The sequence below is a fragment of the Neofelis nebulosa genome, chromosome 13 (assembly GCF_028018385.1).
Source record: "Neofelis nebulosa isolate mNeoNeb1 chromosome 13, mNeoNeb1.pri, whole genome shotgun sequence".
NCBI lineage: Eukaryota > Metazoa > Chordata > Mammalia > Carnivora > Felidae > Neofelis > Neofelis nebulosa.
In genome coordinates, this window is record NC_080794.1 from 40,894,857 (window position 1) to 40,921,359 (window position 26,503).

Sequence of the window (26,503 nt, forward strand, 5' to 3'; positions counted from 1 at the left end):
TAAGATAAGAGGATTAGCAAAAAAAAATGTCCCTCCTTTAAGAAGACATCACATAAACACCAATAAAATGATTAAAATGATTACAAAACAACAAAATGTTAGATGGTATGGTGCTAACAGTGTATCCTGTGAGTGCTGAGAAGAGAGAAAACAGTACAGGCTAGAGATGCCCAAAAAAATTTGTATGGGTCAGGATTTGAAAGATGAGTGAATACTGAGGAGGCTGGGTATGGGAAGGAAATGAGAGATTCCTATGGAGGTAATGTATTGCTCTTGAAATTGGGTACTTACCTCTTCTTCTTATGCAGGACAAGGTCTAAACAATAGCTTGTTTGTTTGTTTGTTTGAGAGAGAGAGAGAGAGAGTGAGAGAGAGAGAGAGAGAGAGTGAGAGTTAAGCCAGAGCAGGGAAGGGCAGAGGGAGAGGGAAAAAGAAAATCCATGCTGGGCATGGAGCCTGACTTGGGGCTCAGTCTCATGACCATGAGATCGTGACCTTAGCTGAAATCATTAGTCAGATGCTTAACCAACTAAGCCACTCAGGAACACAACAATAGCTCCTTTGAGTGATCAGGTATAGGGGCTCGATGGAAAGCATGTGGGTTGGTAACTTTCCTTGAGGAAGGAGAAGTATAAGCAGGTGTCTATATTTTTTATATATTTATTTATATGTTTATATGCCTATCCCATGGCCACATGGATCTTCTCCTCAATTCCAAATATACCTGCTTGAGGACAGTTCATCACACAAATAGTCATTAGCTTATCCTTGGAGGCCATGATGGGCACCAAAGACTCTTTCCTTGGGAATTTGTATTAGTATTTGTTGGGCTATTAAATAAATATCCCCTATAAACCAGTTCTTCTTGTTTCACCTTGATAATCTTCATAGTGCTAGTGTGGAAGTAACTCTGGGATGGTGAAAAAATCCTCAAGACCCCTGTTTGATTCTTTAAGGAAGCATTTCTCAGCTATATGTGCTTCTTACTTCTATCCCAAAGTCAACCATGTTATTACAACCTGCATTCTAGTTTATTGTCCTGGATGGCCAGTCAGTGTCTCTTGCTTCCATTTCAAATTGAAGATTTGTTTTTATCTCAGAGATAAGAGTTACACAGATGGCCCACAGGAATGGCAGTGACATAAATGGTACAATTAGGTTGTAAGGTTAGTTTCACTGAGAATTTTGTGTGTAGCAAAGAAGCCGGGCCCATTTCCAGAATGGAGGAAGGGAAATACATCAATAGGATCTTCCTGGCTAATCTAGGTAGGTGTGTGTGTGTGTGTGTGTGTGTGTGTGTGTGTGTGTGTGTGTGTGTCTGTGTCTACCTTTGAATCAAGAGCAAACATTACTGTGCATTTTTAAGGCTTAGTTGTGTATCTATGTAAAATATAATTATTTGGATTTCTGCGAAGGGTGATCATTCATTATGAAAGAAAGAAGCAGCAGCAGCCAAAATCTAACCTTCTGAAGACTTAACGATGTGGATTCCTGGGCATGAGACAAATTGCATGGATCTTTGAAGGCATCACCTCCCCCCTGAATTATCTCTGACTCTTTTCTTTCAGATGCTTTGTTCTGCACAAACTGCCCAATTTGAAGTTTCTGGATGCCCGGAAAGTAACCAGAAAAGAACGAGAGGAAGCTTTGCTCAGAGGGTCATTCATGAAGGTGGTGAAGCCCAAGGTAAGCTGCCTACTTTCTCGTCTTCACAAGGAATTTATGTCTTGCCTCACTGGTTATTCTTTGAGTACGGAGGATGCTCTGTGTTTAGACTTCAGGAGAGATCTCCTATTAGGGTTTATCCATGGATATATTGTTGGCCAAACAAGAAGTAGGACTGGGAATAAATTTGATTTTCCTGTAATCTAAAGGGACCTTACTTGTAGGGTGATTTCACCCAGATGGCTCTTTTACCAATAACGCAGCCTGATGGTGATGTTCTGGGGGGCATATTTGAGGTCTTCTTCTTGAAGATGTTTCATTTATAAGGTAGGGCCTCTAGAGGTCTGTTGCTGAGAAAAGAAAAAGAGGAAAGCTTGGGGAATTTAATCTTTCTTGGGTGGGTACGATTGTTCTAGTCACTAAGAACTCTTTTTTTCTTGGGGCCATAGCAGAAGGAGGGAAGGGTGATTTTCTTCTATCCTCAGGTATGAGGGCTCAATAGCTCTCAGAGATATTGTTAGAGGGAAAGGCCATTTTTCCTGACAGTGTGACCTGGACTAGTGTATGCTTCCTGCATGTAGCTCTCCAGAGCTCATGGGATTAGTTTTACTGACCTTTCCTTTATAAGCTGAGTCTGCATGGAGGCCATGGAAGTGACTATGGTGTCATCTTAATGACAGCGTTGATGAGGCAGGGGAGATGTGGCTGGGAGACTTGGCTTCAGATTCAAGGAAGTCTTTAAGGTTGTGGAAAATTATCTTTTTGGGAGGAGTTGGGGTCCTGTGAAGCCCAAGGCTGGGGAATGGACCTGATGATCCTTGATGACCGCTTTGGAGGTCCATCAGTGCCCTGGGGCCCCATGGAGCTACCTAGCTACTTCCTTTTTTGGACCCTCTCTTGTGTGTTGAAAACACTGGCCCAGAAATCCTGGAGGTCTAGTTTGTCCTCACTTATTGACTTGGAGTACTTTGCACGTGCATTGGAAATGATTAAGAGAGAAAGAGGAAAAAACAAACAGAACCAAAACAGAAAAACGAAACCTCTTCCATCAAGTTGCTCAGCCGGCAGCAGACCTCAGGCCACTTTCTTTCCCTGAACCCATGAGGTGCAACTTATTTCCTGTTATGCTGAATAAAATTGCTAACAGTTGTGGAAATATATGATAGGGAGGGTATAATACTGGCAGATAAATGTATTGTTACCTGTTTCAGCATGTGGGAAATTAATTGAGTGATTCGTTTCATAGCTATTAAAGTGTTAACAGTTTTCCTTATCGAGGCACAGATTTGATGTATTGCTCATGACTGCCTTTAGTTATTCCAGCTTTTGTAATTTTGTCCAAATGAAATAATTTATTTCTTGGCCTCCTTTTTTTTCTTTTTCTTTTTTTTTTTTTGCGGGGAGGGGGAGGTTTAAAAGATTCCAGAGGCAGCTGACATCACCAAACAAAGGACAACATGTGGACTGTTTATAATACCTTGGGTTCCCACCCATTCTACATTTTCCACCTTCACATATACATGCGCTTTATAGGATAGATCAGTATTTCTCCTTCTCTCCTTGCTTTTGACAGGGGAAGCTCTGTATTATCACAGAAAATCTGAAGGGATACTAAAAATAACGGCCACCATATTTGTGTGCGATGCTCATTGTGTGCTCACCACTGTCCTAAGGTTCTTTGTACACAGATCTGTGAGTCCTTCCAGAACACTGCAATGTAGGAGGAATGGAGCATTGGCTTATTCTACAGGTGAGGTAACTAAGGCTGAGAGGTGTCACTTAGGCAGCCCGATCAGTAAGCATGGGAACTGTAGTTTTACTGGTGTGTCTGACCACCAAGCCACATTCTTCTACTCGCATCTTAGCTCTGGAGCAGTGAGCCAGACATTTTCCCCGTGTGTTTCTTTGTTCAAAATGAAAAGCTCATAAGAAGGCCTAAAGGTAGAAAACAGGTGAAAGCCGAACTGTTCTCTTGGAGTAGAGAGGGCAGCAGGGACTGAAATCCTCCCCTGCCTTTGAAACCAAGTGGGAATGGTTACTTAAAATCCGGTAGTAGCTGGCTCTTTGAGTCATTAGCAGCATCAGCAGAAATGCTTTTCAAAGTCCCAAATTAGTTTCTAATCAATTATAGAATTAGCTTATATTTGTGTGATTGACTCCAATATCTTTACTAATAGTATTAAGCATAAAAATACCCATTAGTTATTTGAGAAGAGACAAAAATACTCTGACAAAACACGGGAATCTTCAGTTGTTACCTTTTTGTAGAGTTACGTGATTTCCAAACTGGAGGGACTTCAGAAATCACCTGGTGTGTGTTCTCATTTTATTGGTGAAGGAACTGGGTGAGGATGTAGTTTACTAAGGCCCCCATAGTCCAACACAGGCAGACCTGGGATTAGAACCCAGGGTCTAGGCTTCTAGGTAAGTGCTGTATATACACCGTGATGCTTCAGGTGCACTAGAGGATTTCCCTGTGTTCCTGGTTTCATATCAAACTGTATGCTTCTTGAATGCCAGGCAATTCCCTTTTGCCTGTTTTCAGAGAAACACACTGGTACTTTTCTTGCAGATAGAGGCCAAATGAGCTTCTTGCTGAATTAATAAATTGGTGTTAAAAAGGCTGGTTCTCGCCTGCTCACAGTGTGCACAGACATATGTTTGTTCCTGTGCAGGTGTGTATATACACTTTCTTTCTCTGTGTGTATATACATATGTATGTTCTGGGAGGTATGTGTACACCCAGAGTCGGCTTCTAAGTGGAGAGCAATTTCCTCCCCGTGATTTGCCAACGCTGTGCTGAGCACACTTGGTGAAGACCTATTTTTCATAAGAGAATCGGAATCTCAAGTTGGCTTCTGTCCTTTCTCAGGCGGCAGCGGCCTGTTGTGCTTATTCAGCAGAATGCTCTGATGGATGATCAAGGAGGCCGTGATTTGGGGAGCTGTTTTCATTTTATTCCTGACATAAAGTATTTGGGAGAATGGAAAATGCCTCTCCAATCACAGCCCTTGCCTTAGAGGTAGGGAACAGGCAGTCTGGGTGTTCTCAGCTGATGCAAATGCAAAATCGTCCAGGAACTAATAAACCCCCTATGCCACAGAGGTTTGATTTGGTACCTGGCAGGCCCTGGCGCCTGAGTGCGAGTTCTCGCTCGTCTTCTCTCACGATGACACATTTCCCCTTTGTTTGCTGCCTTTTGGCTTTTGTTGTTTAAAAGCTGCTTCCTGTCTGAGCTCTGATTGTCCTACAGAAGGATGCCATCCTTCATTAGGGAAATGATAGCTAATGTTACAATGGACTCTTCTAGACTGGTGTGTGTATGCGTGCGTACATGCATGTTTGCATGTGTGTTATTAGTTAAGGGACCTACAGCAGCTAGGTTGTGTTCATTTCCTGGAATTTTAAAGAAAATATGTGTCTTTTGCAAATATTGACCACAGAATCATGCCATTGTTGATGCCAAGAGGACCAAGGTAGGTGCAGAGAAGGTTGAGGCTCCCAAAGAAAGGCTTCTGTGATGACCAGACCGTGATCCCCCTTGCCGCATCAGAAAACATAAATCAAAGGGATGTGAGGCCTGTCCAGAAGGGTGTGCATGGTGGACATGCCAGCCCTACATATCAGACAGTTCAAGAATCCGACAGTCAGAATTGCTTAATTATGTCCTGGCTTTGTAATTATTCATCCCTGTTCTGGCAAAGAGCACAGTTGTCATTTCTCTGACATAATTATTTAAAGCTGAGCCCTCTTGTTTACAGGCATGTATATGAAGTTGGCTACCAACTGTTTAATCTTCAGAACCTTATAGAAGCAGTGCAGAGAGGGACAGGGACAGCTGGACTGAGAATCACAGCCTGTGTTAGAAAGTGTTCTGACACGTGTGTACTTTTGCTTGTAATTATGGCCATTCTGTTATAGGTAAGAGAAGGTAATCGGTATGTTTGTGAGTGTCAGTGTGTCCTTGAAAATATATGATGCTTGCCTTTGTGTGGGCATGCCTGGGTTTCCTGTCATGTGTATTTTGTGTCTTTGTGTAGTTTGGTATGGTTTATATATTTGTGTGTGTGTATATCTTTGGGTTTGTTTTTGTTTTTTTTTTTTTTTTTGGTGGGATGGAAGCTGTGTGTGTGTGTGTTGGCGGGAGAGAGAGAGAGAGAGAGAGAGAGAGCAAGACAGGAAAAGGAAAGGAGGGAGAGGGAGATGTGATGTATTAAAGGAATAAACTTCCGAGTACATGTACTTTCTGGAAATCTTTTTGATTCCTGACCTTACACTGAATGTTGGAAGCTATTTGGGCCTGAGCATCACCTTCTTCCATGGCCACGCTGCACAGTCCTGCTCCTGACATTTGGCATTAGGATATAACTCCCTGGTTTCCTTTAGTTCCTTTCATCTGTGTGTACCTTTTTGGATTTACACACACACACACACACACACACACACACACACACACACACACACACACACAAAAGGCAACCGGGGAAAAAGATAGGGAATGGCAGCATCGGGAAGGCAGCTTTTTGTCAGAATGAAGCACCTCCTGGTCCACTGGGATGTCAGCTTCCCGAGGGCAGGAACTTTGCTTGTTTTTATTGCCCCCATACCCCCAGGGCCTGGTCTCAGGCAGGGGCTTGGCCAACACTCGTCAAAAAAATGAACTGGGAACAATAGAGCATTTTGGGAGATCCATCATGAAAAGTGGTCCATTGTTTTTATTGCTTCAATATGGTCCTCTGGAAAAGCAGGAGAGGGACCTCTACCTTAAAAAAATGTAATAACTTGAATCTGTGTGTTGGCAGGAAGGAGACATTCTGGGTTGCATATTTGTTTTCCAAAGGATTTACCCTGGGATTACTTAGGATGGCAAAACCTATGGCCTCCATGAACGCTGGGCCTGGGCTTCTCCACAGGCAGTGTTGCTGGGAGGGCAGGGTGTGTTCTGGGCTCACAGTGTGCGGTGTTCTGAGAGTTCCCGGAAACCACCTGCTCATATGAGGGCTTGTGGGAAGTAAAAAGTAGCTTTTCTCAGCAAACATATTGAGGTGCTCCACAAATCTGTGTGTAGTTTAAATGAGATTTTCCTGTTCTTAGCTGCCATTCTGTTTTTTGTGTGTACCATAAAGGAGCACTGCCTGGTGGCTTGCTTGGTTTATTTGTTTTGATGCCTAGTTTAGTTCTTCCCTAGGTGTTACCTTGTTCGGAAACATAGCATGTATGTCTTTTGTATCTTCCAATTATGCCATTCTAGCTCAGTCGCAAAAATGTAGCGGGTTATCAGAAACCACCTCTAAACTGATTGTAATTACTAACATTTACTCTAGACTCCCTGCTTTCAGGAATACATATTGTATACAAAGCCAGGGTATGCCTATGAATAAGTATTGTAAACCACTTATACAGGCAGTTAAAGAGGTGATGAGCTAATAATATATGTTGAAAGTTCTCTACCATGCCAAATATTCAGAAGAAAACTAAAAATGTCAGTTTATTTTCTGGGTATTTCTAATGACCTGAGTATGTTAGTGTTCTATGATTCTTTTCTGTTTTCACACAGGTGTTTCTTGTCTACAGACATACTAAGATTCTATTTTCAGGTACTTGATAGTAAATTTTGAAAGGAGGAAAAATTTTAAATTAACTTATTTTTTGGAAGATGCTTGGGCGATGTGTTTAGAAACAACACCAGAAGCCAAAAATTCGCAGTCTGTCTGTTTTTCCTTTTCCTGATTTTGAAGTTTGCCACATTCACTTGGGCGTGGGGGAAGGACTTTATGTTGCTCCGTTTTTAGCACCATGGCATCTTGGATTTCAAGTGAATGCTTTCAGAGTACTGTTCTTTGGAGGCAATTTTTGTATGTCTTCATTGCCTTGCTTTTGGATAGCAACCCTCTGCAATCGGAGGTAGACAGGAAAGCTGTATTTCCTGTGCCCTGGCAAAGCCCTGAGGATGGAGAATTGAAATCCAAAGAGGGAAGAAGGAAAGTGAAACTGAACTGTTGGTGCTGAAGGCAGTCTCTCAGAGCCTCTCCTGCAAGTCCGTGGGGCCTGGCCAGGTGTTGAGCACAGTGCAGGTGTCACTCTCCATCAGGCTCAATGCCTCATGAGAGATTGTTGTACCTCTGTTGGAGTCACTGGCTTTCACCGCATCCCAGTGGCTCAGCTGCACACTCTGCCTCCTTTGGGCCTCCCTCTACCATGCTCACTTTTGTCCACAGGTCTTTAGACAGAGCCATGCCTAGGGAGTCATGGAAGTAAGTGGCATTCTGTAGGGGATTAGATCCCTAGGATATGTTGTACAGCCTCGGGACTTCACAATTGCGACAAATGTGGTAGATTTCACTATTTGTCTAAAATTGTGTATTTCTTTTTACCTCCCTATCCCACTGACTTTGGCGCTGGCCATGTGATGCTTTGGCCAATGGGATGTGAGTGGAAGTGACAGCATGCCCATTCTGGGCCAAGGCCTTAGGAGGTACCATGTGTTTCCACTCAGTCCTCTTGCATGTCTGCCACTTGCTATGAAAACAACACGAAACACACATTGAGCAGACCTGAACCTAAGCTGAAGCCTGATGCACATCTACCCTAGCCAACCACAGACCTCTGCACAAGAAATAACTTCTTGTAAGCCACTAGGATTTTGAGTACTATTGCTGCAGGAACCTAATAGGTAGGCCATCCATCCAAGCATCCTGCCCTCTGGTCCTTCCCTGGCCACTTGAACCAGAGCTTGTAACTAGGACACATTTTTTTAGTTTTTGGTGTCACAGCACCAACTTATACAGGCTTTCTGGATGCTTCACTAATTAGGATTGCAAGGCCAGCCTAAGGGTTGACTGATTGCCCAGTAGTACATTATTAGATGTGTTGAAACTTCCCTGATAGATGAGTAATATATAATGCCTGGCATGTATTGTATCCAGTGTGTACTAGATATTGTGTCAGTGACTAACAATAGTATCTCTGTATGTCTCCTTGAACTTGAACATACAAATGAGGAAACTGATGATCAGAGAAGTTACATCACCCCAAATTACAGAGCAACGTAGAATCAGGTTCTTCCTTGGGTCTGTGTAAGGCTCCAAAGCGCACATTCTTTCGCCTCTGTATCTTAAATTTCATTAACAGGCATGAAAATATGGGAGGTAGGAGTAAAAGAGTAGGAAGGCCAGGATATGGAAGGGAGCCAAAGGTAACTTTGTAATTACCATTTTGACCTTCTGACCACTCCCTCCGCCAGCCCATCATGGTGAAATGCATGGTCTAGGCAGAGAATTGCAGGGGATGAGCTGTGTTTCTGTTTCTTAGGCCAAATTTGCAATTTAATTTGAGGATGAGGAAGAACCTTGGCAAGGTTTGAAGTGGGAGGAAGGTATGGGAATGTCCGTGCTAGGAAAGGGAATAATAGTGCTGTGTGCAGAGCAGGTGTTGTAGAAACCTGTGAGAGATAGCGACTGGCCCAAAGCCTTCCAACGTTCAAAGTGCCCTGGCCACTGCTGGTGCTCAGATGGCCAGAGAGGTCAAAGCTGAAGTTGAGAGTCCTCTCCCTTGGACTTTGGGGGCAGGTCTGGGTGGTAGTAAGCAGCTCAGTTTATGGGATAAGGAAGAAGCTGCTGGCTGTCAGAGATCCAGTAATAGCTCCCTTGGAAATGGATCCATGGCTTACTAAAAAGTTATTTGAAATTTTCTTTCCCGAAAGACCCCGTCCACTATGGTATTAGTTGCTTCAGTTTTAAGGAGTGAATTTAAGGCTCCTTAAGTGGGCTATGAAAAGTCCTTACTCATGGGGTCTCTGGTAATGATTGATATGGAGCCCTTATAACTGATTATATCTGTAAACTGTGCCTTGACAGCTTGACATTTTCATGATCCACTTGAGAAGATAGTATCTGGTATTTTGCTTTTGCAATTTAGGTTTCTTGTTATTTTTAAAAATTAGCTTGAGAGGAAAGAAAAGAGGAGAGAAAAATAAAGATGCTTCATTAAGAAAGTGGATTCTCATAGAATACACTTGGGGTGCTGCATTCAAGTTATGCATGTTTCAAGCTAACATTACACTGCCTTCTGTGTTCAGTGTCAGGGCTTGGCAGGGAGCTGCTCCCCAGTGATACATGCATTGGTCAGCCTGAACAACACCTTGGCCTTAACATGCTTTATTCCACTTGCCACTTGCCACTTGCCACTCACCACGCCACTAACTCTTTGCTTTGAGCCTGGTGATTGAGCCCAGGAATGAGAAGAAGTGGGCTGTTTAGGAACAGAGAAAAAAGGCTAGCAACTGAGGTCTGAATGAAGGGACATCAGGAAAGCATCAGCGTCCCTACCCCTAAGTGAGTCCAGGGCCTTGCTTTCTCTCCTTGTGAACTCTGTGGCTTCATGAAGTTCTGCCTTCCTTAGAAAGTCCCTTCTGGGACTGTGGAAACATCAGTTGGTAGTGCCTGAACCCCCCAGGCAGACTGACATCCTAGAAGGCAGGGAAGCCTGCTGGATGGATGGCCCACTGGGGGAAAATCATGAACATTGTTCTGAAGTTAACTTTGATTCATGTTAATAGTATTTATAATTCTATGGCTAGGGAAAAAGGGTAAAATGAACATGGCGTGGTCCTAATTTCTGCTCGTGAGTTCTGGTTATTTCCAAACTGCCTACAACTAATAGCAGATGTGCTAGTTTGCTGGAGCTGCTGTAACAAAATACCACAGCCTGGGTGGCTTCAACAGCAGAAATTCATTTCTCATTCTGGAGGCTATACGTCCAAGATCGAGGTGTTGGTGGGAATTGGCTTCTGCTGAGGCCTCTCTCTTTGGCACGCAGATGGCTGCCTTCCCGCTGTATCCTCATATCGGTATTCTTTATATGTGTGCGCATCCCCGCTATCTCTTTGTGTGTCCAGATTTCCGCTTCTTATTAAAACACTAGTTATATTGGATTAGGACCCATCCTAATGGCTTCATTTTAGCTTATTCACCTCTTTTTTTTTTTTTTTTAATTTTTTTTTTTTCAACGTTTTTTATTTATTTTTGGGACAGAGAGAGACAGAGCATGAACGGGGGAGGGGCAGAGAGAGAGGGAGACACAGAATCGGAAACAGGCTCCAGGCTCCGAGCCATCAGCCCAGAGCCTGACGCGGGGCTCGAACTCACGGACCGCGAGATCGTGACCTGGCTGAAGTCGGACGCTTAACCGACTGCGCCACCCAGGCGCCCCCTTATTCACCTCTTTAACGGCTCTGTCTCTAAACATAATCACATTCTGAGCTACTGGGAGCTGTGGCTTAAACCTGTCAATTTGGGGAGGGGATACAATGCAGCTCTTAACAGCAGACAAGAAGAATGAACTTTAAGAAGATATACAACTCACGTAAGCTTAGTGATGGAAGGGATGTCTCTATTATTTAACATTTACTTGTTGTTTTCATTGTCCCCAGGAGCCTAAGAAGCACAATAATAAATAGATAGGATGAAGTGATGGGATACTCTTAGGTTATCCAACTTGAATAGAGGCATGAGTCTTCACAGAGTTTGATTGAAATAAAAATGTGATCTGTCTGTCTGAATGTGGCTAATACATGCTTTTTGGAGATCATCCAGGTGAGAGCCAAGAAGGCATACATAGGTGTTAGCATGAGCTACAGTAATGGCACTTTCATCCTCAACACAGGTGGGTTCAGCGAGGAGCCAGATGCTCAAAGGAGAGCTTCTTCTCGTTGAGTAAATTACCTTTTCCCCCAAAGGTGCCTTTTGCCCTAAATGGATCCTTGATGAGTGAAAAGAAGGAGTTTCTTATTATAAGGAAGAAGAGTTAGGAGGCCTTTCAACTGCCTGTTTCTCCAGAGAGCTCGTTTCTCCCCGCCCAGATCTCCAGGGCCATCTATGTTCTCAGGTAGCTGCTGAGTCCAGCTTGTGAGTTGGGAATAACTCTGGGGTAAATGTGTTTTTGCCTCCTCATGGTTCTGTTGACTCTGGTCGCCATGGCTTCTTTCTGGGGCCCATGTACACGATCTGGCTCCAGACGCCTCCTCACCAACCCTCTGACCAGGCAAAGTTGTGTTTCACCAGCATGATAGGGCAGGTCTGCCCTTAGGGTCTCTGAAGGCTGGTGGTACAATTAGCTCTTTTATTTGCTTTTCTGCTCCTTACAGTAGAGTGTCTTAGATTAACAGACAGGGCACCATCAATAATGCACAGATGCTCTGTAATTGGGGCTTCCTTTGATGTTAATTTAGCTAAGTTCAATGCTATTGTCAGTGATAGCAATTACACTCAGCCTTTTCACCAAGGACATTTTAGGATAATTTTATTTTTCATGTGCATTTTAAAATATGGCAGTAAATTTTGAGCTACATTACCTGAATTAGAACTCATTATTTCTTTTTCAGCAGTGAACTAATGCTCTCTGTCTAGGCTCCAAAGCAGTAATTTTTTTTCCTTTCTTTCTTTCTTTCTTTCTTTTTTTTTTTTTTTTTGAAGTGGGGAATTTTAAGTGGGACTTCCACTCCATAAAGCTTTTAATTCGTGAGTGAAATTTAGAAGTAAATCACTTAGTTTTTGTTGGCATTTTGAAGTGTCACAGAGGCTATATGGCTTAGTGACCTCTCCTGTGCTTTATTTGGCCCATTTTTATTCATTCCTTCCCACCACCCAACCTTCATTTTTGTTCTTGACATGATTCAAGGAGTTGCCTCCAGCTGCTCTTTTGGGAAGGTTTAAAATCTGAATTTATTGGCTATTGTATTCCATTGGAAACGTATGATTCTTATTTTGTTCATGGGCTCTTGTCAGATTGGCTGTTCCATTTAGGGGGCAGTCCCATTCAGCGTTTCATGTCAACTTTGGACTAAAGGCTGAACTTCTCCCTTTTGCTATTTCTCCATTGTTAATACAGAGCAGGCCATGCCTCTTTCCCATGTTTGTTGTGAAAATTAAATGAGATAATATATTCAAGGAGCTAACACTGTCTCTGGTATGTGGAACCGGGGGCAGCTAGTGTTCTTAGCTGTGTAATTTCAAAGCAGTTATTTTTTCGTGGCATTGTTGTATCATTGGTTTATGTGGGTGAACACGGGGAAGGTAAATTTGGCTTGAGGTGCCCCCAGCTCAGGCTGCCATATCAAAACACCGTAGATGGAGTGGCTTAAAGAGGAGAAATGAACTTTTTCATGGTTCTGGGAGCTGAGAGTCCAGATCATGGTACCAACATGGTCTGGTTCTGATGAGAGCCCTTTTCCTGGATTCCAGATGGCTGATCTTTTGCTGAGCCCTCACATTGTGAGGGGCGGGGGGAGAGAGAGAGTGAGTGAGCAGATTGACCAATCTTCCTCTTTTTATAAGGCCATAGTCCTGTCGGACCAGAGCCCCACCCTTTTGACCTCATTTGACCTTATTTGCTTCCTAAAGATTTTATCTCTAGATACAGTTACATCAGGGGTTAGGGTTTCAACATATGAATTCTGGGAGACATAATTCAGTCCACAGAGGGGGTATTGCCCTATATATCTGGTGGCTAAACTGAATTTTAAATAAAATGTTTCTAAGGCTTTTGTTAAGCATCTACCTTCTGATGAGTATAAAACACCTATCAAAAGGGAATATGGCAAGGGAAAGAAGACCTCAGGATCATCTTGGGGAGGCCCTGGGCCCTCCTTTTGAGGATCTCCCCAGGCACTGCGTAAGTCCTGTTTGTTTTTATGGGGATGGTGGAAGGAGAGAGCCAGGGGGAAAAGGAGGCACAAGAAAAGTGAGTATAGTATGGAGGATGAGACCGCTCCATTGTCATTGCTGGAAACAGGAGGATTGCAGTGCTGTAGCCCCAAGTGGATGTCACTTAGAGCAAAGGGGTCTCTGCTTTGCAGAGATAAACCCCTAAGCCCTTTCGTTTGCATGACCTTGGACTCAACTCTCTTCATCCCCCTTCAACTCCCTGGGTGAATCTAGAAATCAAGGCTGATGGTGAGATCCTGGAATTTGTCTTTGGAGTCCACCCCTTCTACCCCATAGTAAAATGGAGAAATCCAGGCAGTGAAATCAGAGGGGTCCTTACACACGTCCAGAGAATATTATCTCATCATGAGAAGGGCTTTGAAAACCCCAGGTTGAGATCCTGCATCTCTGGATAATTAGAAAATGACCAAGAGCTGTATTACCCAAAGACACACACTTAAAAAAATCTGTTTCAATTAAGTATAATATTTTTTTAAATGTCTAATTTCTGTACCCATTGTAATTTCTAGTCACAGGATGTTTTGGAAAAGATTCAGTTACAAATTCTTTTTGTTTTCCTTGTGTTCCAAAAACCCTCAGTACTAACTGGTGATTTCTGCATGTTGAGCTTACAGAGTCCCAATCCAAATGCTATGAATTGCATTTGGTTAGGTAAAAATGGAAGGAGTAAGTAAAACAGACTGAAGAATGAAAAGCTTTTCCTTCTTCGCTTCCCCTCCCCACTTCTCTTGCACATTATATGACTAAATGTGCAACTTTGTTCACATAACTGCTACAAACAGTTCACTGTGTAGGCCAAACGCTCTCTAATGCAGTAAAATTAAGAAATAATATGCTTTGAAAGTGATTTATGAGTGTGGTTAAACTGCCAGATTTACAAAGAAATAGTTCAGATCTTGGGAAGCCTCAGGAGTCACGTCAAAAATGAATTTGACCATGATTTAAACTGCTACTTTTCTTACATGACATTTAATATGTGTACTTTGGAGGCCCATATGTCTTTAATAAAATAGCATTAAGTTTTAAATATGATATGAATGCAGCCAGTTTCTAAATTCATAACCTTTTCCACAACTCCAAAATGCTAACCAATAAGGGAGTCATACACGCAATAAAACATAAACCTTAGAAAATAGCTTTTTATTAAAATGGTTAGACAGTTGGCAGCTGGGTTGCAATGTAATAAATACTTACAGCATTGTGGGTTTATCAGACATTGTTTACCCTGCAAGCAACTGGGACCAGACAACTAATTATAACCCCTGCAGAAAAGCCGCTCATGCTGAGTCCCCCCCCCCCCCCCCCGAGTGTGCCAAAGAGGCACGGATGGTTTTTCTGAGAGCTTGGGACAAGGGGTCCCAAGATATGGATTCTGATCTCTCTCTACCACTTCAAGGAGTGTGACCCTGGGCAAGTCACCCCATAGCTATAATTTTTCCCGTCTGTGTCAGGGGATGACACTTGCCATGCAAGTTTGTTATGGCAATAAGAAACAGATGCATGCTAGGCATGTGAGATGGTGCCTGGCACATAGTAGGTGCTCAGTAAAGAGAAACAATTCTTTTGAAAAAAAAAGATTTAATAAAAAAGTAATTTAGGTGAGATCTTCAGGTCCCTCTTTCAGTGACATTCTATTATTTCTCTAGGACAGCCGTTAGAAAAGGTAGGCCACTTAGCCAGAAATCAGTGTGAGCTTCATGGAGAATGAAGAGGAAGTTCCCTGCCTCACTCACCTCTCTAAGGTATGAATAAGCATGTAAGGAATGACAGAAAGACATATTTGGTGCAGGGGGAGCAGGAGCCGTGCTGATGGCCAACGTCACTTAGCTGTTCCTAGAGATGAATGTGAGGTGTGCAATACAGCCTTTTCCTTTGGGTTTCCGGTTTGTAGAAAATGTGAGTTATTCTTGTAAGTTGTACTATATGACAACAAAAGTTCTTTTAGTGCTGCTGCTGCTGCACCTGTGTGTGTGTGTGTGTGTGTGTGTGTGTGTGTGTGTGTAAACAGATCTCTCTGTGGAGCAGTTTTGTAATGGGGCTTCCCAAATTCCATGTTTCTAGATGCTTATGTGCAACTTTCTTTTTCTGTATCTCAGATGAAACAGTCTGGCAACGGTCTGATTATATTTGTCCGTGCAACCAAATATTACCACCCTTCACAAACTTCCTTAGGAAGCAATTCCTGAATTTCCTAAAAGGGGAATTATAAATTATATTTGAGCTTGGATTTTGAATCTCAGGGCTCTGACGTACACATGGTAATCAAAGATTAAAAGGCCCAGGGACCATTTCATTTTGTTTTATTTTGTTTTTATATGTTTTTAAAAACAATGTTATGATCCCATTAAGGGAAATTAACAAAGAAAATCTTTCAACTGTATTCCCTACATGCTAACTCTTGTGACTTTTCATTTTGTTCTGTTCCCTTCTAAGCTGTATCCCTTTCTATAGGTATTATATGTGTGCTTAATGCTCTCTGCCTTTACCTAATTTTTTTTGTATTGTGCTATTTCATAGTCCTTAAATTTATTCTTTTGATGGACTGTGCAGTTCTTCATCAAATTGATGAAAGTACCATCCATTAGTAAACCATTTCCCCACCATTTCTATACTTTAATCTTGTGTATAAAATACTGTTACTTGTGTGTGGAGGGAGGTGAGTGGGTAGGTGGTTGTGGATGTATGTCACTCTGTCTCACAGTGTGTTTCTTTTAAATTATTGCCTTAGGATAATTTTCCAGGAGTGAATTTATTGCATCTCAGGGTGTGGACATATAAGCAGCTTTAGGTTGTGCATACAAATGCCTAGCTGCCATTTTAAGTTGCCTGTCCAGCCTGGATGAGTCATGATGCCTACCCTGGCCAGAGGAAGAATGTAGGGCAAAAGGGATACTTCACATTTCCAAAGCTTTCTTTGGGAATGGGTTTCCCCAGGTCTGATTGGTTGGAATGGTTCTGGGAAGGAGGCTTAGAATCTGTGGGAGCTCCCACAAAGCCTGCATTGACCTGCTAGGTTGTAGTCCCAGGGAATTACGGGTTCCCTAGAGCATCCCAAAAATTATTAGCAGCATGCACTCCTGATCAGTGTGAATGTGCCTTTAGACTGTTAGCCAAATCTTTGCATAATACCAATCATCTACCTATAAAAGCACAAATATGTTATTGTTCTCAATAGGCAATTTAATGCAGCTTTGGGGAGGAAAAAAGAGAAAAGAAGATTACAAGCTGGCTGATCGTGCTTTTATTTCTCTTAAATCTATCCACACTTCTCAGGGGTTGTACTTGTTTAAAGATTGTATGCAACTGTGCAGTCTGTGTGATTTGGAAAGCAAATCAAACTAAATATGAAGTTTTCAGCATGTGCTGTTTTTAAAGGATTTCATGCATTTATTTCAAATATACATTTATTCCCAAGTAGTGCTAAACCTATAATCTTTTTCTTGTTACATTTCTTTTTTGGGGAGGGAGGCCGAGAGGGTGACTTAGTTTTGGAGTGGAAGGTTCCTATTAACATCTACCTCCTTCTTGTGCACATTATTCACAGCAGAGCTATTAAGGCTAATTATTTTCAGGTTTCTATCAAAGGGGACTATTTGAGCTGACAAAAAAAAGCATTTATTGGGGAGAAAAATGGTCTGTTTAAATAAGAAAGGGATCATTGTCATGTGCACCCTACCTCCCCCTCTCATTTATTAGCCTTGTAGGGAGGAGGGGCCAGGAGACCCCATGAGAGTCTGTGAGAGGAGGTTCTAGGGATCTGTGCTCATGGAGAGGCCTGGTACCCCAAAAAAGTCCAGTGTTTTTTTTCTCTCATTCTTCTGCAGCCCACCTGGGTTGCTCATTGACCTTGAAACTGGTGCCAGTCTGTTAATTTACTTCTCATTTTTGGTAGTATTCACTGACCCTTGGTATGTAATGGAATGAATACTGGTTGAGGGGTGGGTGTATTAGTCAGGAGAGGCTAACTGCTATAACAAACAGCCCCTGAATCTTGGGGGCTTAGTCACTCTCAGTGCACAGAAGATATATGGATGGAGAGTGAGGAGTCAGGGACCTAGGCTCCTTTTATCCAATGGCTCTCCATTTTCCTTAGGTCTTGGCAATCTTAACTTCATGGAAGCCAAGGGAAGGAGCAAGAGCAAGAGTGTGGGGTATTGTCTGAATGATTTATGGGCCTGCTTTTGAGGTAAAATGCCTCACTAATGCCCCTGTTCCACTGGCCATAACCCAGTCATATGAACAGTCATAACTGCAAGAGAGTCTGGGAAATGTAGCTGTTAGGGGCTGAATTACCCTGCCCCCCACCCCCACTGCCTTCATATGTTAAAGCCCCAGGTCCCAGTACCTCAGAATTTAACCGTATTTGGAGATAGGACCTTTAAAGAGGTGATTGAATGAAAACAAGGCTCTTAGGGACGGTTACCTAATCCAGCATGACTGTGGTTCTTTCAAGAGGAGGAAATTAGGACACACAGGGAGGTTCCAGGGGTATACATTCACAGAGGGACAACCATATGCAGAGGGCAGCTGTTAACCAGCCAAGCAGAGAGGCCATGTCACCTTGATCTTGAACTTCCAGCCTCAAGAACTGAGAAAAAGTTTCTGTTGTTTAAACCACCCAATGTGGTGTTTGTTATGGAAGCACGAGTGAACTAATACAGCTGCTTAGCTGAGTACCCATAAAGAACAGAAGATGTCTTTGGTAAACAGCGACCAATGTCCACCACACTGAGAGCTTGTGTGTCAGTTGTACTATAACAGCCAACCCGTGGGTGTTCTTGGGCAAGTTTCTCCCTCCCTCCCAAGTTTCTCCAGGGCTCAGATTCCTCATCTATCAAATGGATGAAGAAACTTAGAGCATCTATCTTTGAGGGTCTCTCTCTGACTTTGTGCTGCAGTCACATGAACAGAACCTCAGGCTCACAAGGTGGTACCTGAAGCTTCCGGTCTTTGTGATTTCAGGGGAATATTGTGGTGACATGCTGTACAACCCAGGTTGTAGCATTCAACGACCTGGATTCGAGTCCCAGCTCTTCCACTTGCTTTGTGACTTTGTGTAAAGGAGTGCCTCAGTTACCTCACCTTTGAAATGGGGCTAATGAAATATGGGTTGTTGGATTAAAGAAAATGATGCCTATAAAAGCACTTATCCCAGGGCATGCACAAAGTGAAGGCTCAGTACAATTTTGTCTCATTCTCCCTCTTTTTCTCTTTCTTCCTTTTTTGTTTTTCTGGTTTTTTTTTTAATTATTTTCGTTTCAAAATCCTGAATGTGAGGATGGAGAGACATTAATTTTGAAAGCTTTTGCACACTTATCTCACAAATGTGGAATACTGAGGTAGAGAGGTTGTGGGATTCACTGCATATTCCAGAAAGAAATGAAGGGGATCAGAACTCAGGTCTCCCCTTGGCCCCATGCTTTGCTGTTATATAATATATAACTTGGCTGTTCTGGAGATTTCTGGACTGGGGATGTGAAGACATGGTTCAGGAAAGGAGAGCCTGAGAAATCTGGGCACTGTCTGTAGGGTTCCTTCCATGGACACAAAATAGTGATGGAAGCTCTTCTAGAGGGGCCACCTTGGAACTCAGGCCAGTGCATGCCTCCCAGAGTGGGCTATGACTTTTTCAAGGGCCATTAATTGCAGATTTGTGGTCTGTTGTGCAAAAAGAGTATGATCTGTCTACACACAAGAGTAGAAAGAAAAGCAGGTTCTGTGTTTAGCTTCCAGATGGTCCCAAATCTGCCTGATGGGGACTAGGTTGACTTGACCTAGTTTAGGACCACAGTTCACTTGCCTTTGTGCTCCACATCACTGAGACTTCCTCTACGCCTCCTGGAGGCAGGGATTTGGCCTTGGAATCACATTTGTTCTGGTGTATCTGGCATGCAGCAGCTGACATATTCACACCACCGGTGTTCGCTTTTGTAAACTGTGGAAGAGCTTCTGGGCCAGGCCACTATCCTCAAACTCAGAATTGATGATGACCAAAGTATTTTAAGAGGCAAATTATATTTCACCCCGCTTTGATTTAAAACAAGCTTTTCTAGCAGGGTGAAATTTTGAGATGTACTACAAACAGCTGGACATCTTCAAGTTATAGTAAAATGACAAGGCATTCAGCCTTTTTGCTGTCTCTCTCCTGTAGGGCAGGTTATCTGTCTTTGTCATAGCTAATGGAAATTTATGCTATCTATGACCAATGAAAGGAAAAATATTCATATTTTTAAAAAGCTTTGAGACAGATCTGTCCTCCATCAGGGACATGATCATGCTAGAAGGAAGTCGACTTTCCAAGGTCATGGTTTCTCAGTCTTTACTGGGAGGTTGCCATTTATTTATGATCTTATATGAGTTTCAAGATTAGGAGAAATTCTTTTGGAGTCTTCTCAAAAGAGAATTTGGAGTGTCAAGGGAAAAAGATGCTGCTCAGGATCCTCTGTTTTTCAGAAGATAGAGTAAGTACATTTTAGATTTGCCAACCAAGGATAATGTTACCACTGGAGGTTCAGATGGAAGGAGACCTGGGTGAAGCTTCAAGATGGGAAGTATTTTCAGGCCAGATTGAAAATTAAATCTCCCAAACCCAAGATAGGTTTATCAGGCTGCAAAATAAGATATTTCAGGTTATTTCTCAGGACATACACCCTGGTGTACTTGGTCCAGGTGTATAGAACTTGTTATCTCACCTTTACCTTCCACTCTCAGAGTGGGAGTGGAGCACCAGAAATTCTTGTCTCTTGAGAATCTTATTGGGTTGTTCATTCACTGCAAGGAGGAAAACCAGCACTAGGTCAGTTAGGATATTTGCCAAAGATGTGAGAGAGTTAATGAATAGAGGTGACAACTTTTCTTCTCATTCCATCAAACAGCTAAAAAGGGACCTAAGTAAGGTGCATCCTTTTGGGAAGACCTTCTTCTTCATTCTTTTCCCAAAGTTTCTACCTACTTAAAGCCAGGCCTCTGGTTGTCAGGTCTTTCTCCCACCCACTCACTATGTATATTTACTAAGTGCATATGGCTCCTTGGAAGGCTTTGGGGTATAAAAGTAACTGAAACACAGCCTCAACCTTCATAGGGGGCACTTTCTAGGGAAGATTGACTTAGGTCTTATTCCACATTGATCTCTTCTAAAGTGCTGAGGTGCCTTCAAATGTTTCCTCCTCTGGGTGTCTGATAAGGCATATGGATGCTGTAGATTGACTATTACAAATAACTTGATCTGTACACCTTATAATAGCATCACTTTTTTAAAAAATTTTTTGTAATGTTTTTATTTATTTTTGAGACAGAGACAGAGCATGAGCAGGAGAGGGGCAGAGAGAGAGGGAGACACAGAATCCGAAGCAGGCTCCAGGCTCTGAGCTGTCAGCACAGAGCCCAACGCAGGGCTCAAAGCCACAGACTGGGAGATCATGACCTGAGCCAAAGTCGGACGCTCAACCGACCGAGACACGCAGGCGCCCCAATAGCATCACTTTTGTAATCACATTCTATTAGAGTCAGATGGATAGAATTTTTCAGAGATTTTTAAACTGATTTTTAAAATTTCAGATTGACTCTGGAAGAAAGAATCATAGGGAGTTAGGATTGTAGCTATGTGCACCACTAGATAGAAAGGGCAAGATGCAGGTGTCCCGCCTCTCCTTGGGCTGCCCAGGTATCCTCCATTGGGAAAGAATACTGCCCAGCTCAGAGGAGTTGGTCTTTTCAGGTGTATATTGTGTGAGTAGTCCTAAGTGGCTTTCCACAATGAAGTCCTCCTTGAGTTGGGGTAGTTTGGTAAAAAGCTTGCAACTTCAATTAGCTGGACATTAAAAAAGAACAATATTCCATTAGAAAAACAAAGTCTTGACATTATTAAATGTAAACCAAGGGGAACGAACTGAGAATTGTTGGAAGAAGGAAAATAAACAAAGTGGATAAAATTTTCTCCCAAGACATCAGAGTACACAGAGACCAGGCTGTGACTCAAGTCTAGAATCATCTGGTAATGATGGAGATGGGTTTCCTCTAAGAAATAATGCTATGGATAAGTCATCCTGTGTCAGTTTTTATAATAGTAGGGAAAAAGGGAAAGGACTGACTTCATCCTGCTGATCTCCTTTAATTAGGTTGGTCTTTACCTGGCAGAAATTTTGTGAACTTCATTGCACAGAGCCTTCTGTCTAGGACACCTGCGGCTATTTGATGCCAGCTCTGATTTTGCATTGTCGTTTCTGACCTCATTTCCCGTTGTTCTTCAGTGTATTTTTCAGTTCACCTAGGTCAGTATGTCTCAAGTTTTTCTTTTTCTTTCTCCTCCTTGTTTTTTCTCTCAAAATGGATATGCTATTATTATTGCTGACTCACTCATTCTCCTAGGGACTATCTCTCCTGTCCTGTCCCCCTTATAAACTCTTCCCATCCTGCATGGCCCAACCAGATCCTATCCTCTATGAAGCCCACTTGTGAAATCAGGGCCTTAGTGAATTCCCATGACCTAGAGCTTCCCTTTAACTAGTCCCTCATAAACCATATTATATTTTCTACTATTTGTGTGTCTGTATTGCTTTCTCAACTGGCAGGGAAAGGAATGTACTTAGTATATCTTCTGTTATACCCCATGGGGCAAACATATAGGTGGTCCCGAAGCCCTATCCTTGGTATTGATCATCTTTTACTACATGGGGCTGCATTGAGATAATCACCTTCTTCTGCGTGGCCTATTATCAGGGAAGATCCAGCATGTGCCTGGCAGTTCAGTTTCCTACCAAGTGGTATCCTGAAAATATGTGTATGAGACAGTGGCCTGCTTTGCACCAGGGGGAAATCCTGCGATTTATTTGGATGCTTGCTAGAGGTCACACCACAAGGCCACTGTCCACATATCAGCTTTGTCTCAGGAGCTGACGCATGTTTTTCATATAAATCATAGTGAGTTGCCCATTATAAACACCTTGTAAAACTCAAAAGGCTTTATGGCTGTTATTAGCTACTGCATTATGATTTATTAGCTAATTCAGACCAATGTGTGGATAAGTGTGCCCAGGGCACCATTTGTTTCATCTACATAAGTCAGAGACTGGAATGCGCTATGCACTCAGAAGCAGATGCCTCTTCCAAAGGCCCCCGGTGAGTCAGAGTTTGCTTATGCTTTAAATGGGCAGATTTGCAATAACTCCTTTCAAAGTGGGCTATGTCTCCATGCCATGATGCTTCCACCCAAGAACTCTGGGTGGGAAACATGGCTGCAGTGACCAGTTTTGCTTCCAGCCTTCCCATTAAAGACTTCCTTTTTGAGGACAGAGAAGAAAATTGAGGGAGAAGTATCTGGAATGGCCCTGGTGGCACTTTTATGTTTCCCAATATGTTCAGCATCAGATTTTGTGTTGGCTTCCAGTTTGTAGTATTCACACTTAAAACTGGTCCATTTTAAAAATCAAAATATCACTATTTGATTGCCTATGAAGTATTTGTTTATATAAAATCAGCTATAGCCATGGAGTGTATATAGGATAGTATATGATTCATCCTCCCTAACCAACCCCAAGGCTTCTCTTTCATTTATTCATTTATTTTCCTCCTCTCTGTCCCATCTTAATTCCCTTTCCCACCCTGCACTCCCACTCCGATGTCCAATGAGTCCTTGTAAAACATGTCTGTGGTTTTGTTTACAGTGTTTTAAGGCATTTAATGAGTTAAATGGTACTATGTATATTTTTTATTTTGTTTCTTAGTTTTTAAATCAAGCACTATTCTGGGGGTGCCTGGGTTGATCAGTCAGTTAAGCATCTGACTCTTGATTTTGGCTCAGGTCATGATCTCATGGTTCGTGAAATCAAGCCCCATGTCAGGCTCTGCACTGACAGTGTGAAGCCTGCTTGGGATTCTCTCTCTCCATCTCTCTCTCTGTGCCTCTTTCTCTCTTTCAAAATACATAAACATAAAAAAATAAAATGTAGATTTTATTATCAGGTACAGTGAAGTCAACAGATCAGGAGATGATTGCCATTGAGAAGATAGCTTGTTAGTTACGGTTCCCAAGAGGAGGGTGATTACGACACCAGCCAGGGTTACATGGGGGAAGCACCAGGGTGGGTCTCGGGAGGCATAGGGAGGGAGGGGAAAGTATGGGCAAGAGGCTTTACTGTGTTTTTTTCAGGAAGGAACAGGGAAAGCAAGGTAAGCCGGCTTTGGGTTCCTAGTTTGAATGATTTCATCAGGCTCTGAGACACAGGGTGTGTCCTGAGTTGCCTGGTACCTGGCTCTGGGATGAGTAGGGGAGAGGAGTACTGCCTCCTGGAGCCTGAGAGCCTGACAGAGAAGGTGGTTCAGAGAATGGGCCCTGGGTTGTTGAGTTTCCATATGAAAGGCTACCTGGTGATTTATTTGTGATCTCTCATTGGTTAGCACTGGAGGAGGAGTCTTTCCAGAGTCAGCTGGGCCCCAGATGCCAGAGCATCAAGCATACAGAGAATAAGAAAGTATAATTGATACAGTCTAGTTCACATTGCCATGCATCCACTGAATCCTTGCTTCTAACTGTACACAGTTCTCCAAGCCAGGCCTCCACCACCATCTCCCAGGGGTACTTTCAACTCAGTTACCTTCAACTCTCCACCACCACAAATGATACTCTAATGAAAATCCTTGTTGACATTACCTAATGGTCCTGTGTAAGAACTGCATGGGATATACATCTTAAAATGGAACCGCTGGGTTGCACTCCTACCAGTAGCACATGGGGGTTCCTGTAAACCCACAGCCCACCAACATTTGCCATCATCTGGCTTCTTAATTGTTCTAGTCTAATAGGTGCAAAATTGTACATTATTCTTGTATTAATTTGCATTCCTCTGATTTCTAATAAGTTTGATCTCATTTAGGTCTCTTCCCTGTAACTAATTAATACATATTTGTTTTATATATGTATGTATGCTTACTAATGTCTTAGGTTTTCATATTCTTTTTTTAACCCTAACCCTAACCAAAACCTTCTCTGACTTCTATGAGCTTTCAGTTCAGACTGTAAAGATGCTGTTAGAACATTGGACAACATGGTCCATGGGCCCAAGGCCATCTCTGGACAGCCCATGCTCCATAAATCCAAGCAAGAGCTTGCTTGGAGGCCGTGTGGTTTAGAAAACACCAGTCCCCTTCGGGTTCATTACTGTAGCGTTTCCCCAAGTCTGTTCCAAGGTGGACTGATTTTTTTGAGATGCTGCACCTAAGAGGTTCCTACAATTAAATGCATCTTCTCTTTCCTTTAGGGAATGACCTTAGAGATACTCTAGGGACCATTGTGGAAAATTGGTTGAACCTTGCTTAACTCAGTGTCTCCCAAATTTGTTTGACCACAGAATCTTTCCCGGTAACCCCTCTTTACTTGGGTATTATAAGAAAGACAACGTTCAGGAATCAACTTTTGAGGACCTTGAATCAATCATGGCTGAAGCCTTTTGTCTAGCAGAGGGCTTGGTACATAGTATGCTCCAAAGCACTGTGTAGGACCTGAAGAAGACGTGTTTGTGACCTGGACAAACAGCTAGGAGAAGGGAAAACTTGGTAGAAGAAGAGCCCTGGACTTCAATACCATCTCTTTAAGCAGCCAGGGGGCTTAGCAAGAATATTTCACTTTTTTTTTTCAAAGCAGAAAGCTGTCAGTTCAAGTCACAGCTTGTAACCATTGTGAGCTTTAGCAAGTCCTTTATATTCTTTCAATTCAATCTTCTCATCTGCAAAATGCAGCTTACAAAACTTCATAGGTATATGGTGAAGGGTACAAATAATATATGTAATGTATCTGGAACATAGTAGTAGCTCAATAAAAATTGGGTCTTGTTAGAATTATCATAACTATTAATGTCTTAAATCTTTTATGAATATTAATTACGAACATATTCACTGCTAGCTGAATGAACATAGAAGTGGCTAACTCAAGGTCACATAGCTCATAATTAGAACTGAGACTGGAATCTCCTTCTCTTAGGTCCCAGTTCAATGTAATTTTCATTACACTGGACCGAGGATCCTTTTGCCTACTTCATGGTCAAAGGAACTTGGCAAAAGCTCTTTTGGTGTGTTGAATAGGCCACTCATCATGACACTGGAGACAGACACATAATGGGACTCAGAGGCCACAGGATGCCATTGGGATTGTGGTGTCAGTTGTGTTCTGCATCCTTGTTAATAACCTAGAAAAGGTTATAAAGAATATGCTAATTAAATCTGTATATTGCCCTAAATGGAGAGGTATTACAAACCCCACCAATGACAAAGATGTGACATAAAGGGACCTGGAGCTGTCAGGCATATGGACAGGAAATCACTAGATGAGATTCAGCTGCAGTAAATGCATCCTAATACATCTGGGGACAAATAATCTGAAACACAGATATTCAATGGGAGGAAGATATTTGGAAAGCAGTAAATGCTGAAGGGGACCTGGGGGATAGTGGACAGCAAATTAGATATGGGTTTTCATTGTGTTAGTCCAACAGAAATTGGTAATGCAATCTTGCACTGTATTTTCCACAGTCCCCTGGAGCAGCGGAGAGGAGAAAGCCTTGTTCGCTAGCCAAGATCAAGTGTGTTCGCCCCACATATGCATTCCTGAAGAATGGCCTTGCTGGGGCTGGGGCTGGACTGGAGGCTAGGGCTGCTTTACTAGTGAATAGCCCCTACCCTACCTTCCTTTCTTTTAGCTCCAGCACTGTCCAATATTCTGGGAAATCAGCTCTCTGTCCTGTCACCCACCATCTTGTTTATCTGGGGATCACTAAGGGAGGACAGTCTTCAGATTGGAGGGAAGACTTGACTCCAGGCATTTGTTTTCATGTCACCTAAACACACCTTTCTTAGTGATCCTGGCTTTTTCTCCCAACCCCACCAAATTCCGCTTCTCTGGAAGGATATCACCAGAAGATAGCCTGTCTGCTTCTGTCCTCAGCACCTGTTTCGGCTGTAAGGGTCAGTGACTGCCTACTTCTACCCCTGTGCCACCTTCTCCTCTTTTTCATGCTTCATACTGCCTGTCCCCATTGTTTATACTCCACTCAAGTTTAAAGACTGCCCTTGACATGTATTAAAACAAACTTTTCTACTGGGGGCCAGTGAAGATGTATTCTGAT

At 42.6% G+C, this 26,503-nt stretch overlaps 1 protein-coding gene across 10 annotated transcripts in view; it reads left to right on the forward strand.

The window, feature by feature from the left end:
* The window catches only part of LRMDA (leucine rich melanocyte differentiation associated), a 1,033,502-nt gene that overhangs the window by 594,792 nt on the left and 412,207 nt on the right, over positions 1-26,503 (forward strand). For 8 of the 10 annotated variants that reach the window (XM_058698400.1, XM_058698407.1, XM_058698406.1 and 5 more), the window contains one exon: positions 1,569-1,686. In XM_058698400.1, coding sequence (XP_058554383.1) covers positions 1,569-1,686 — 118 coding nt within the window. Of the gene's footprint in view, positions 1-1,568; positions 1,687-3,338; positions 3,416-26,503 lie in introns of all 10 variants that reach the window. The other 2 variants (XM_058698401.1, XM_058698402.1) reach the window with 2 other exon arrangements.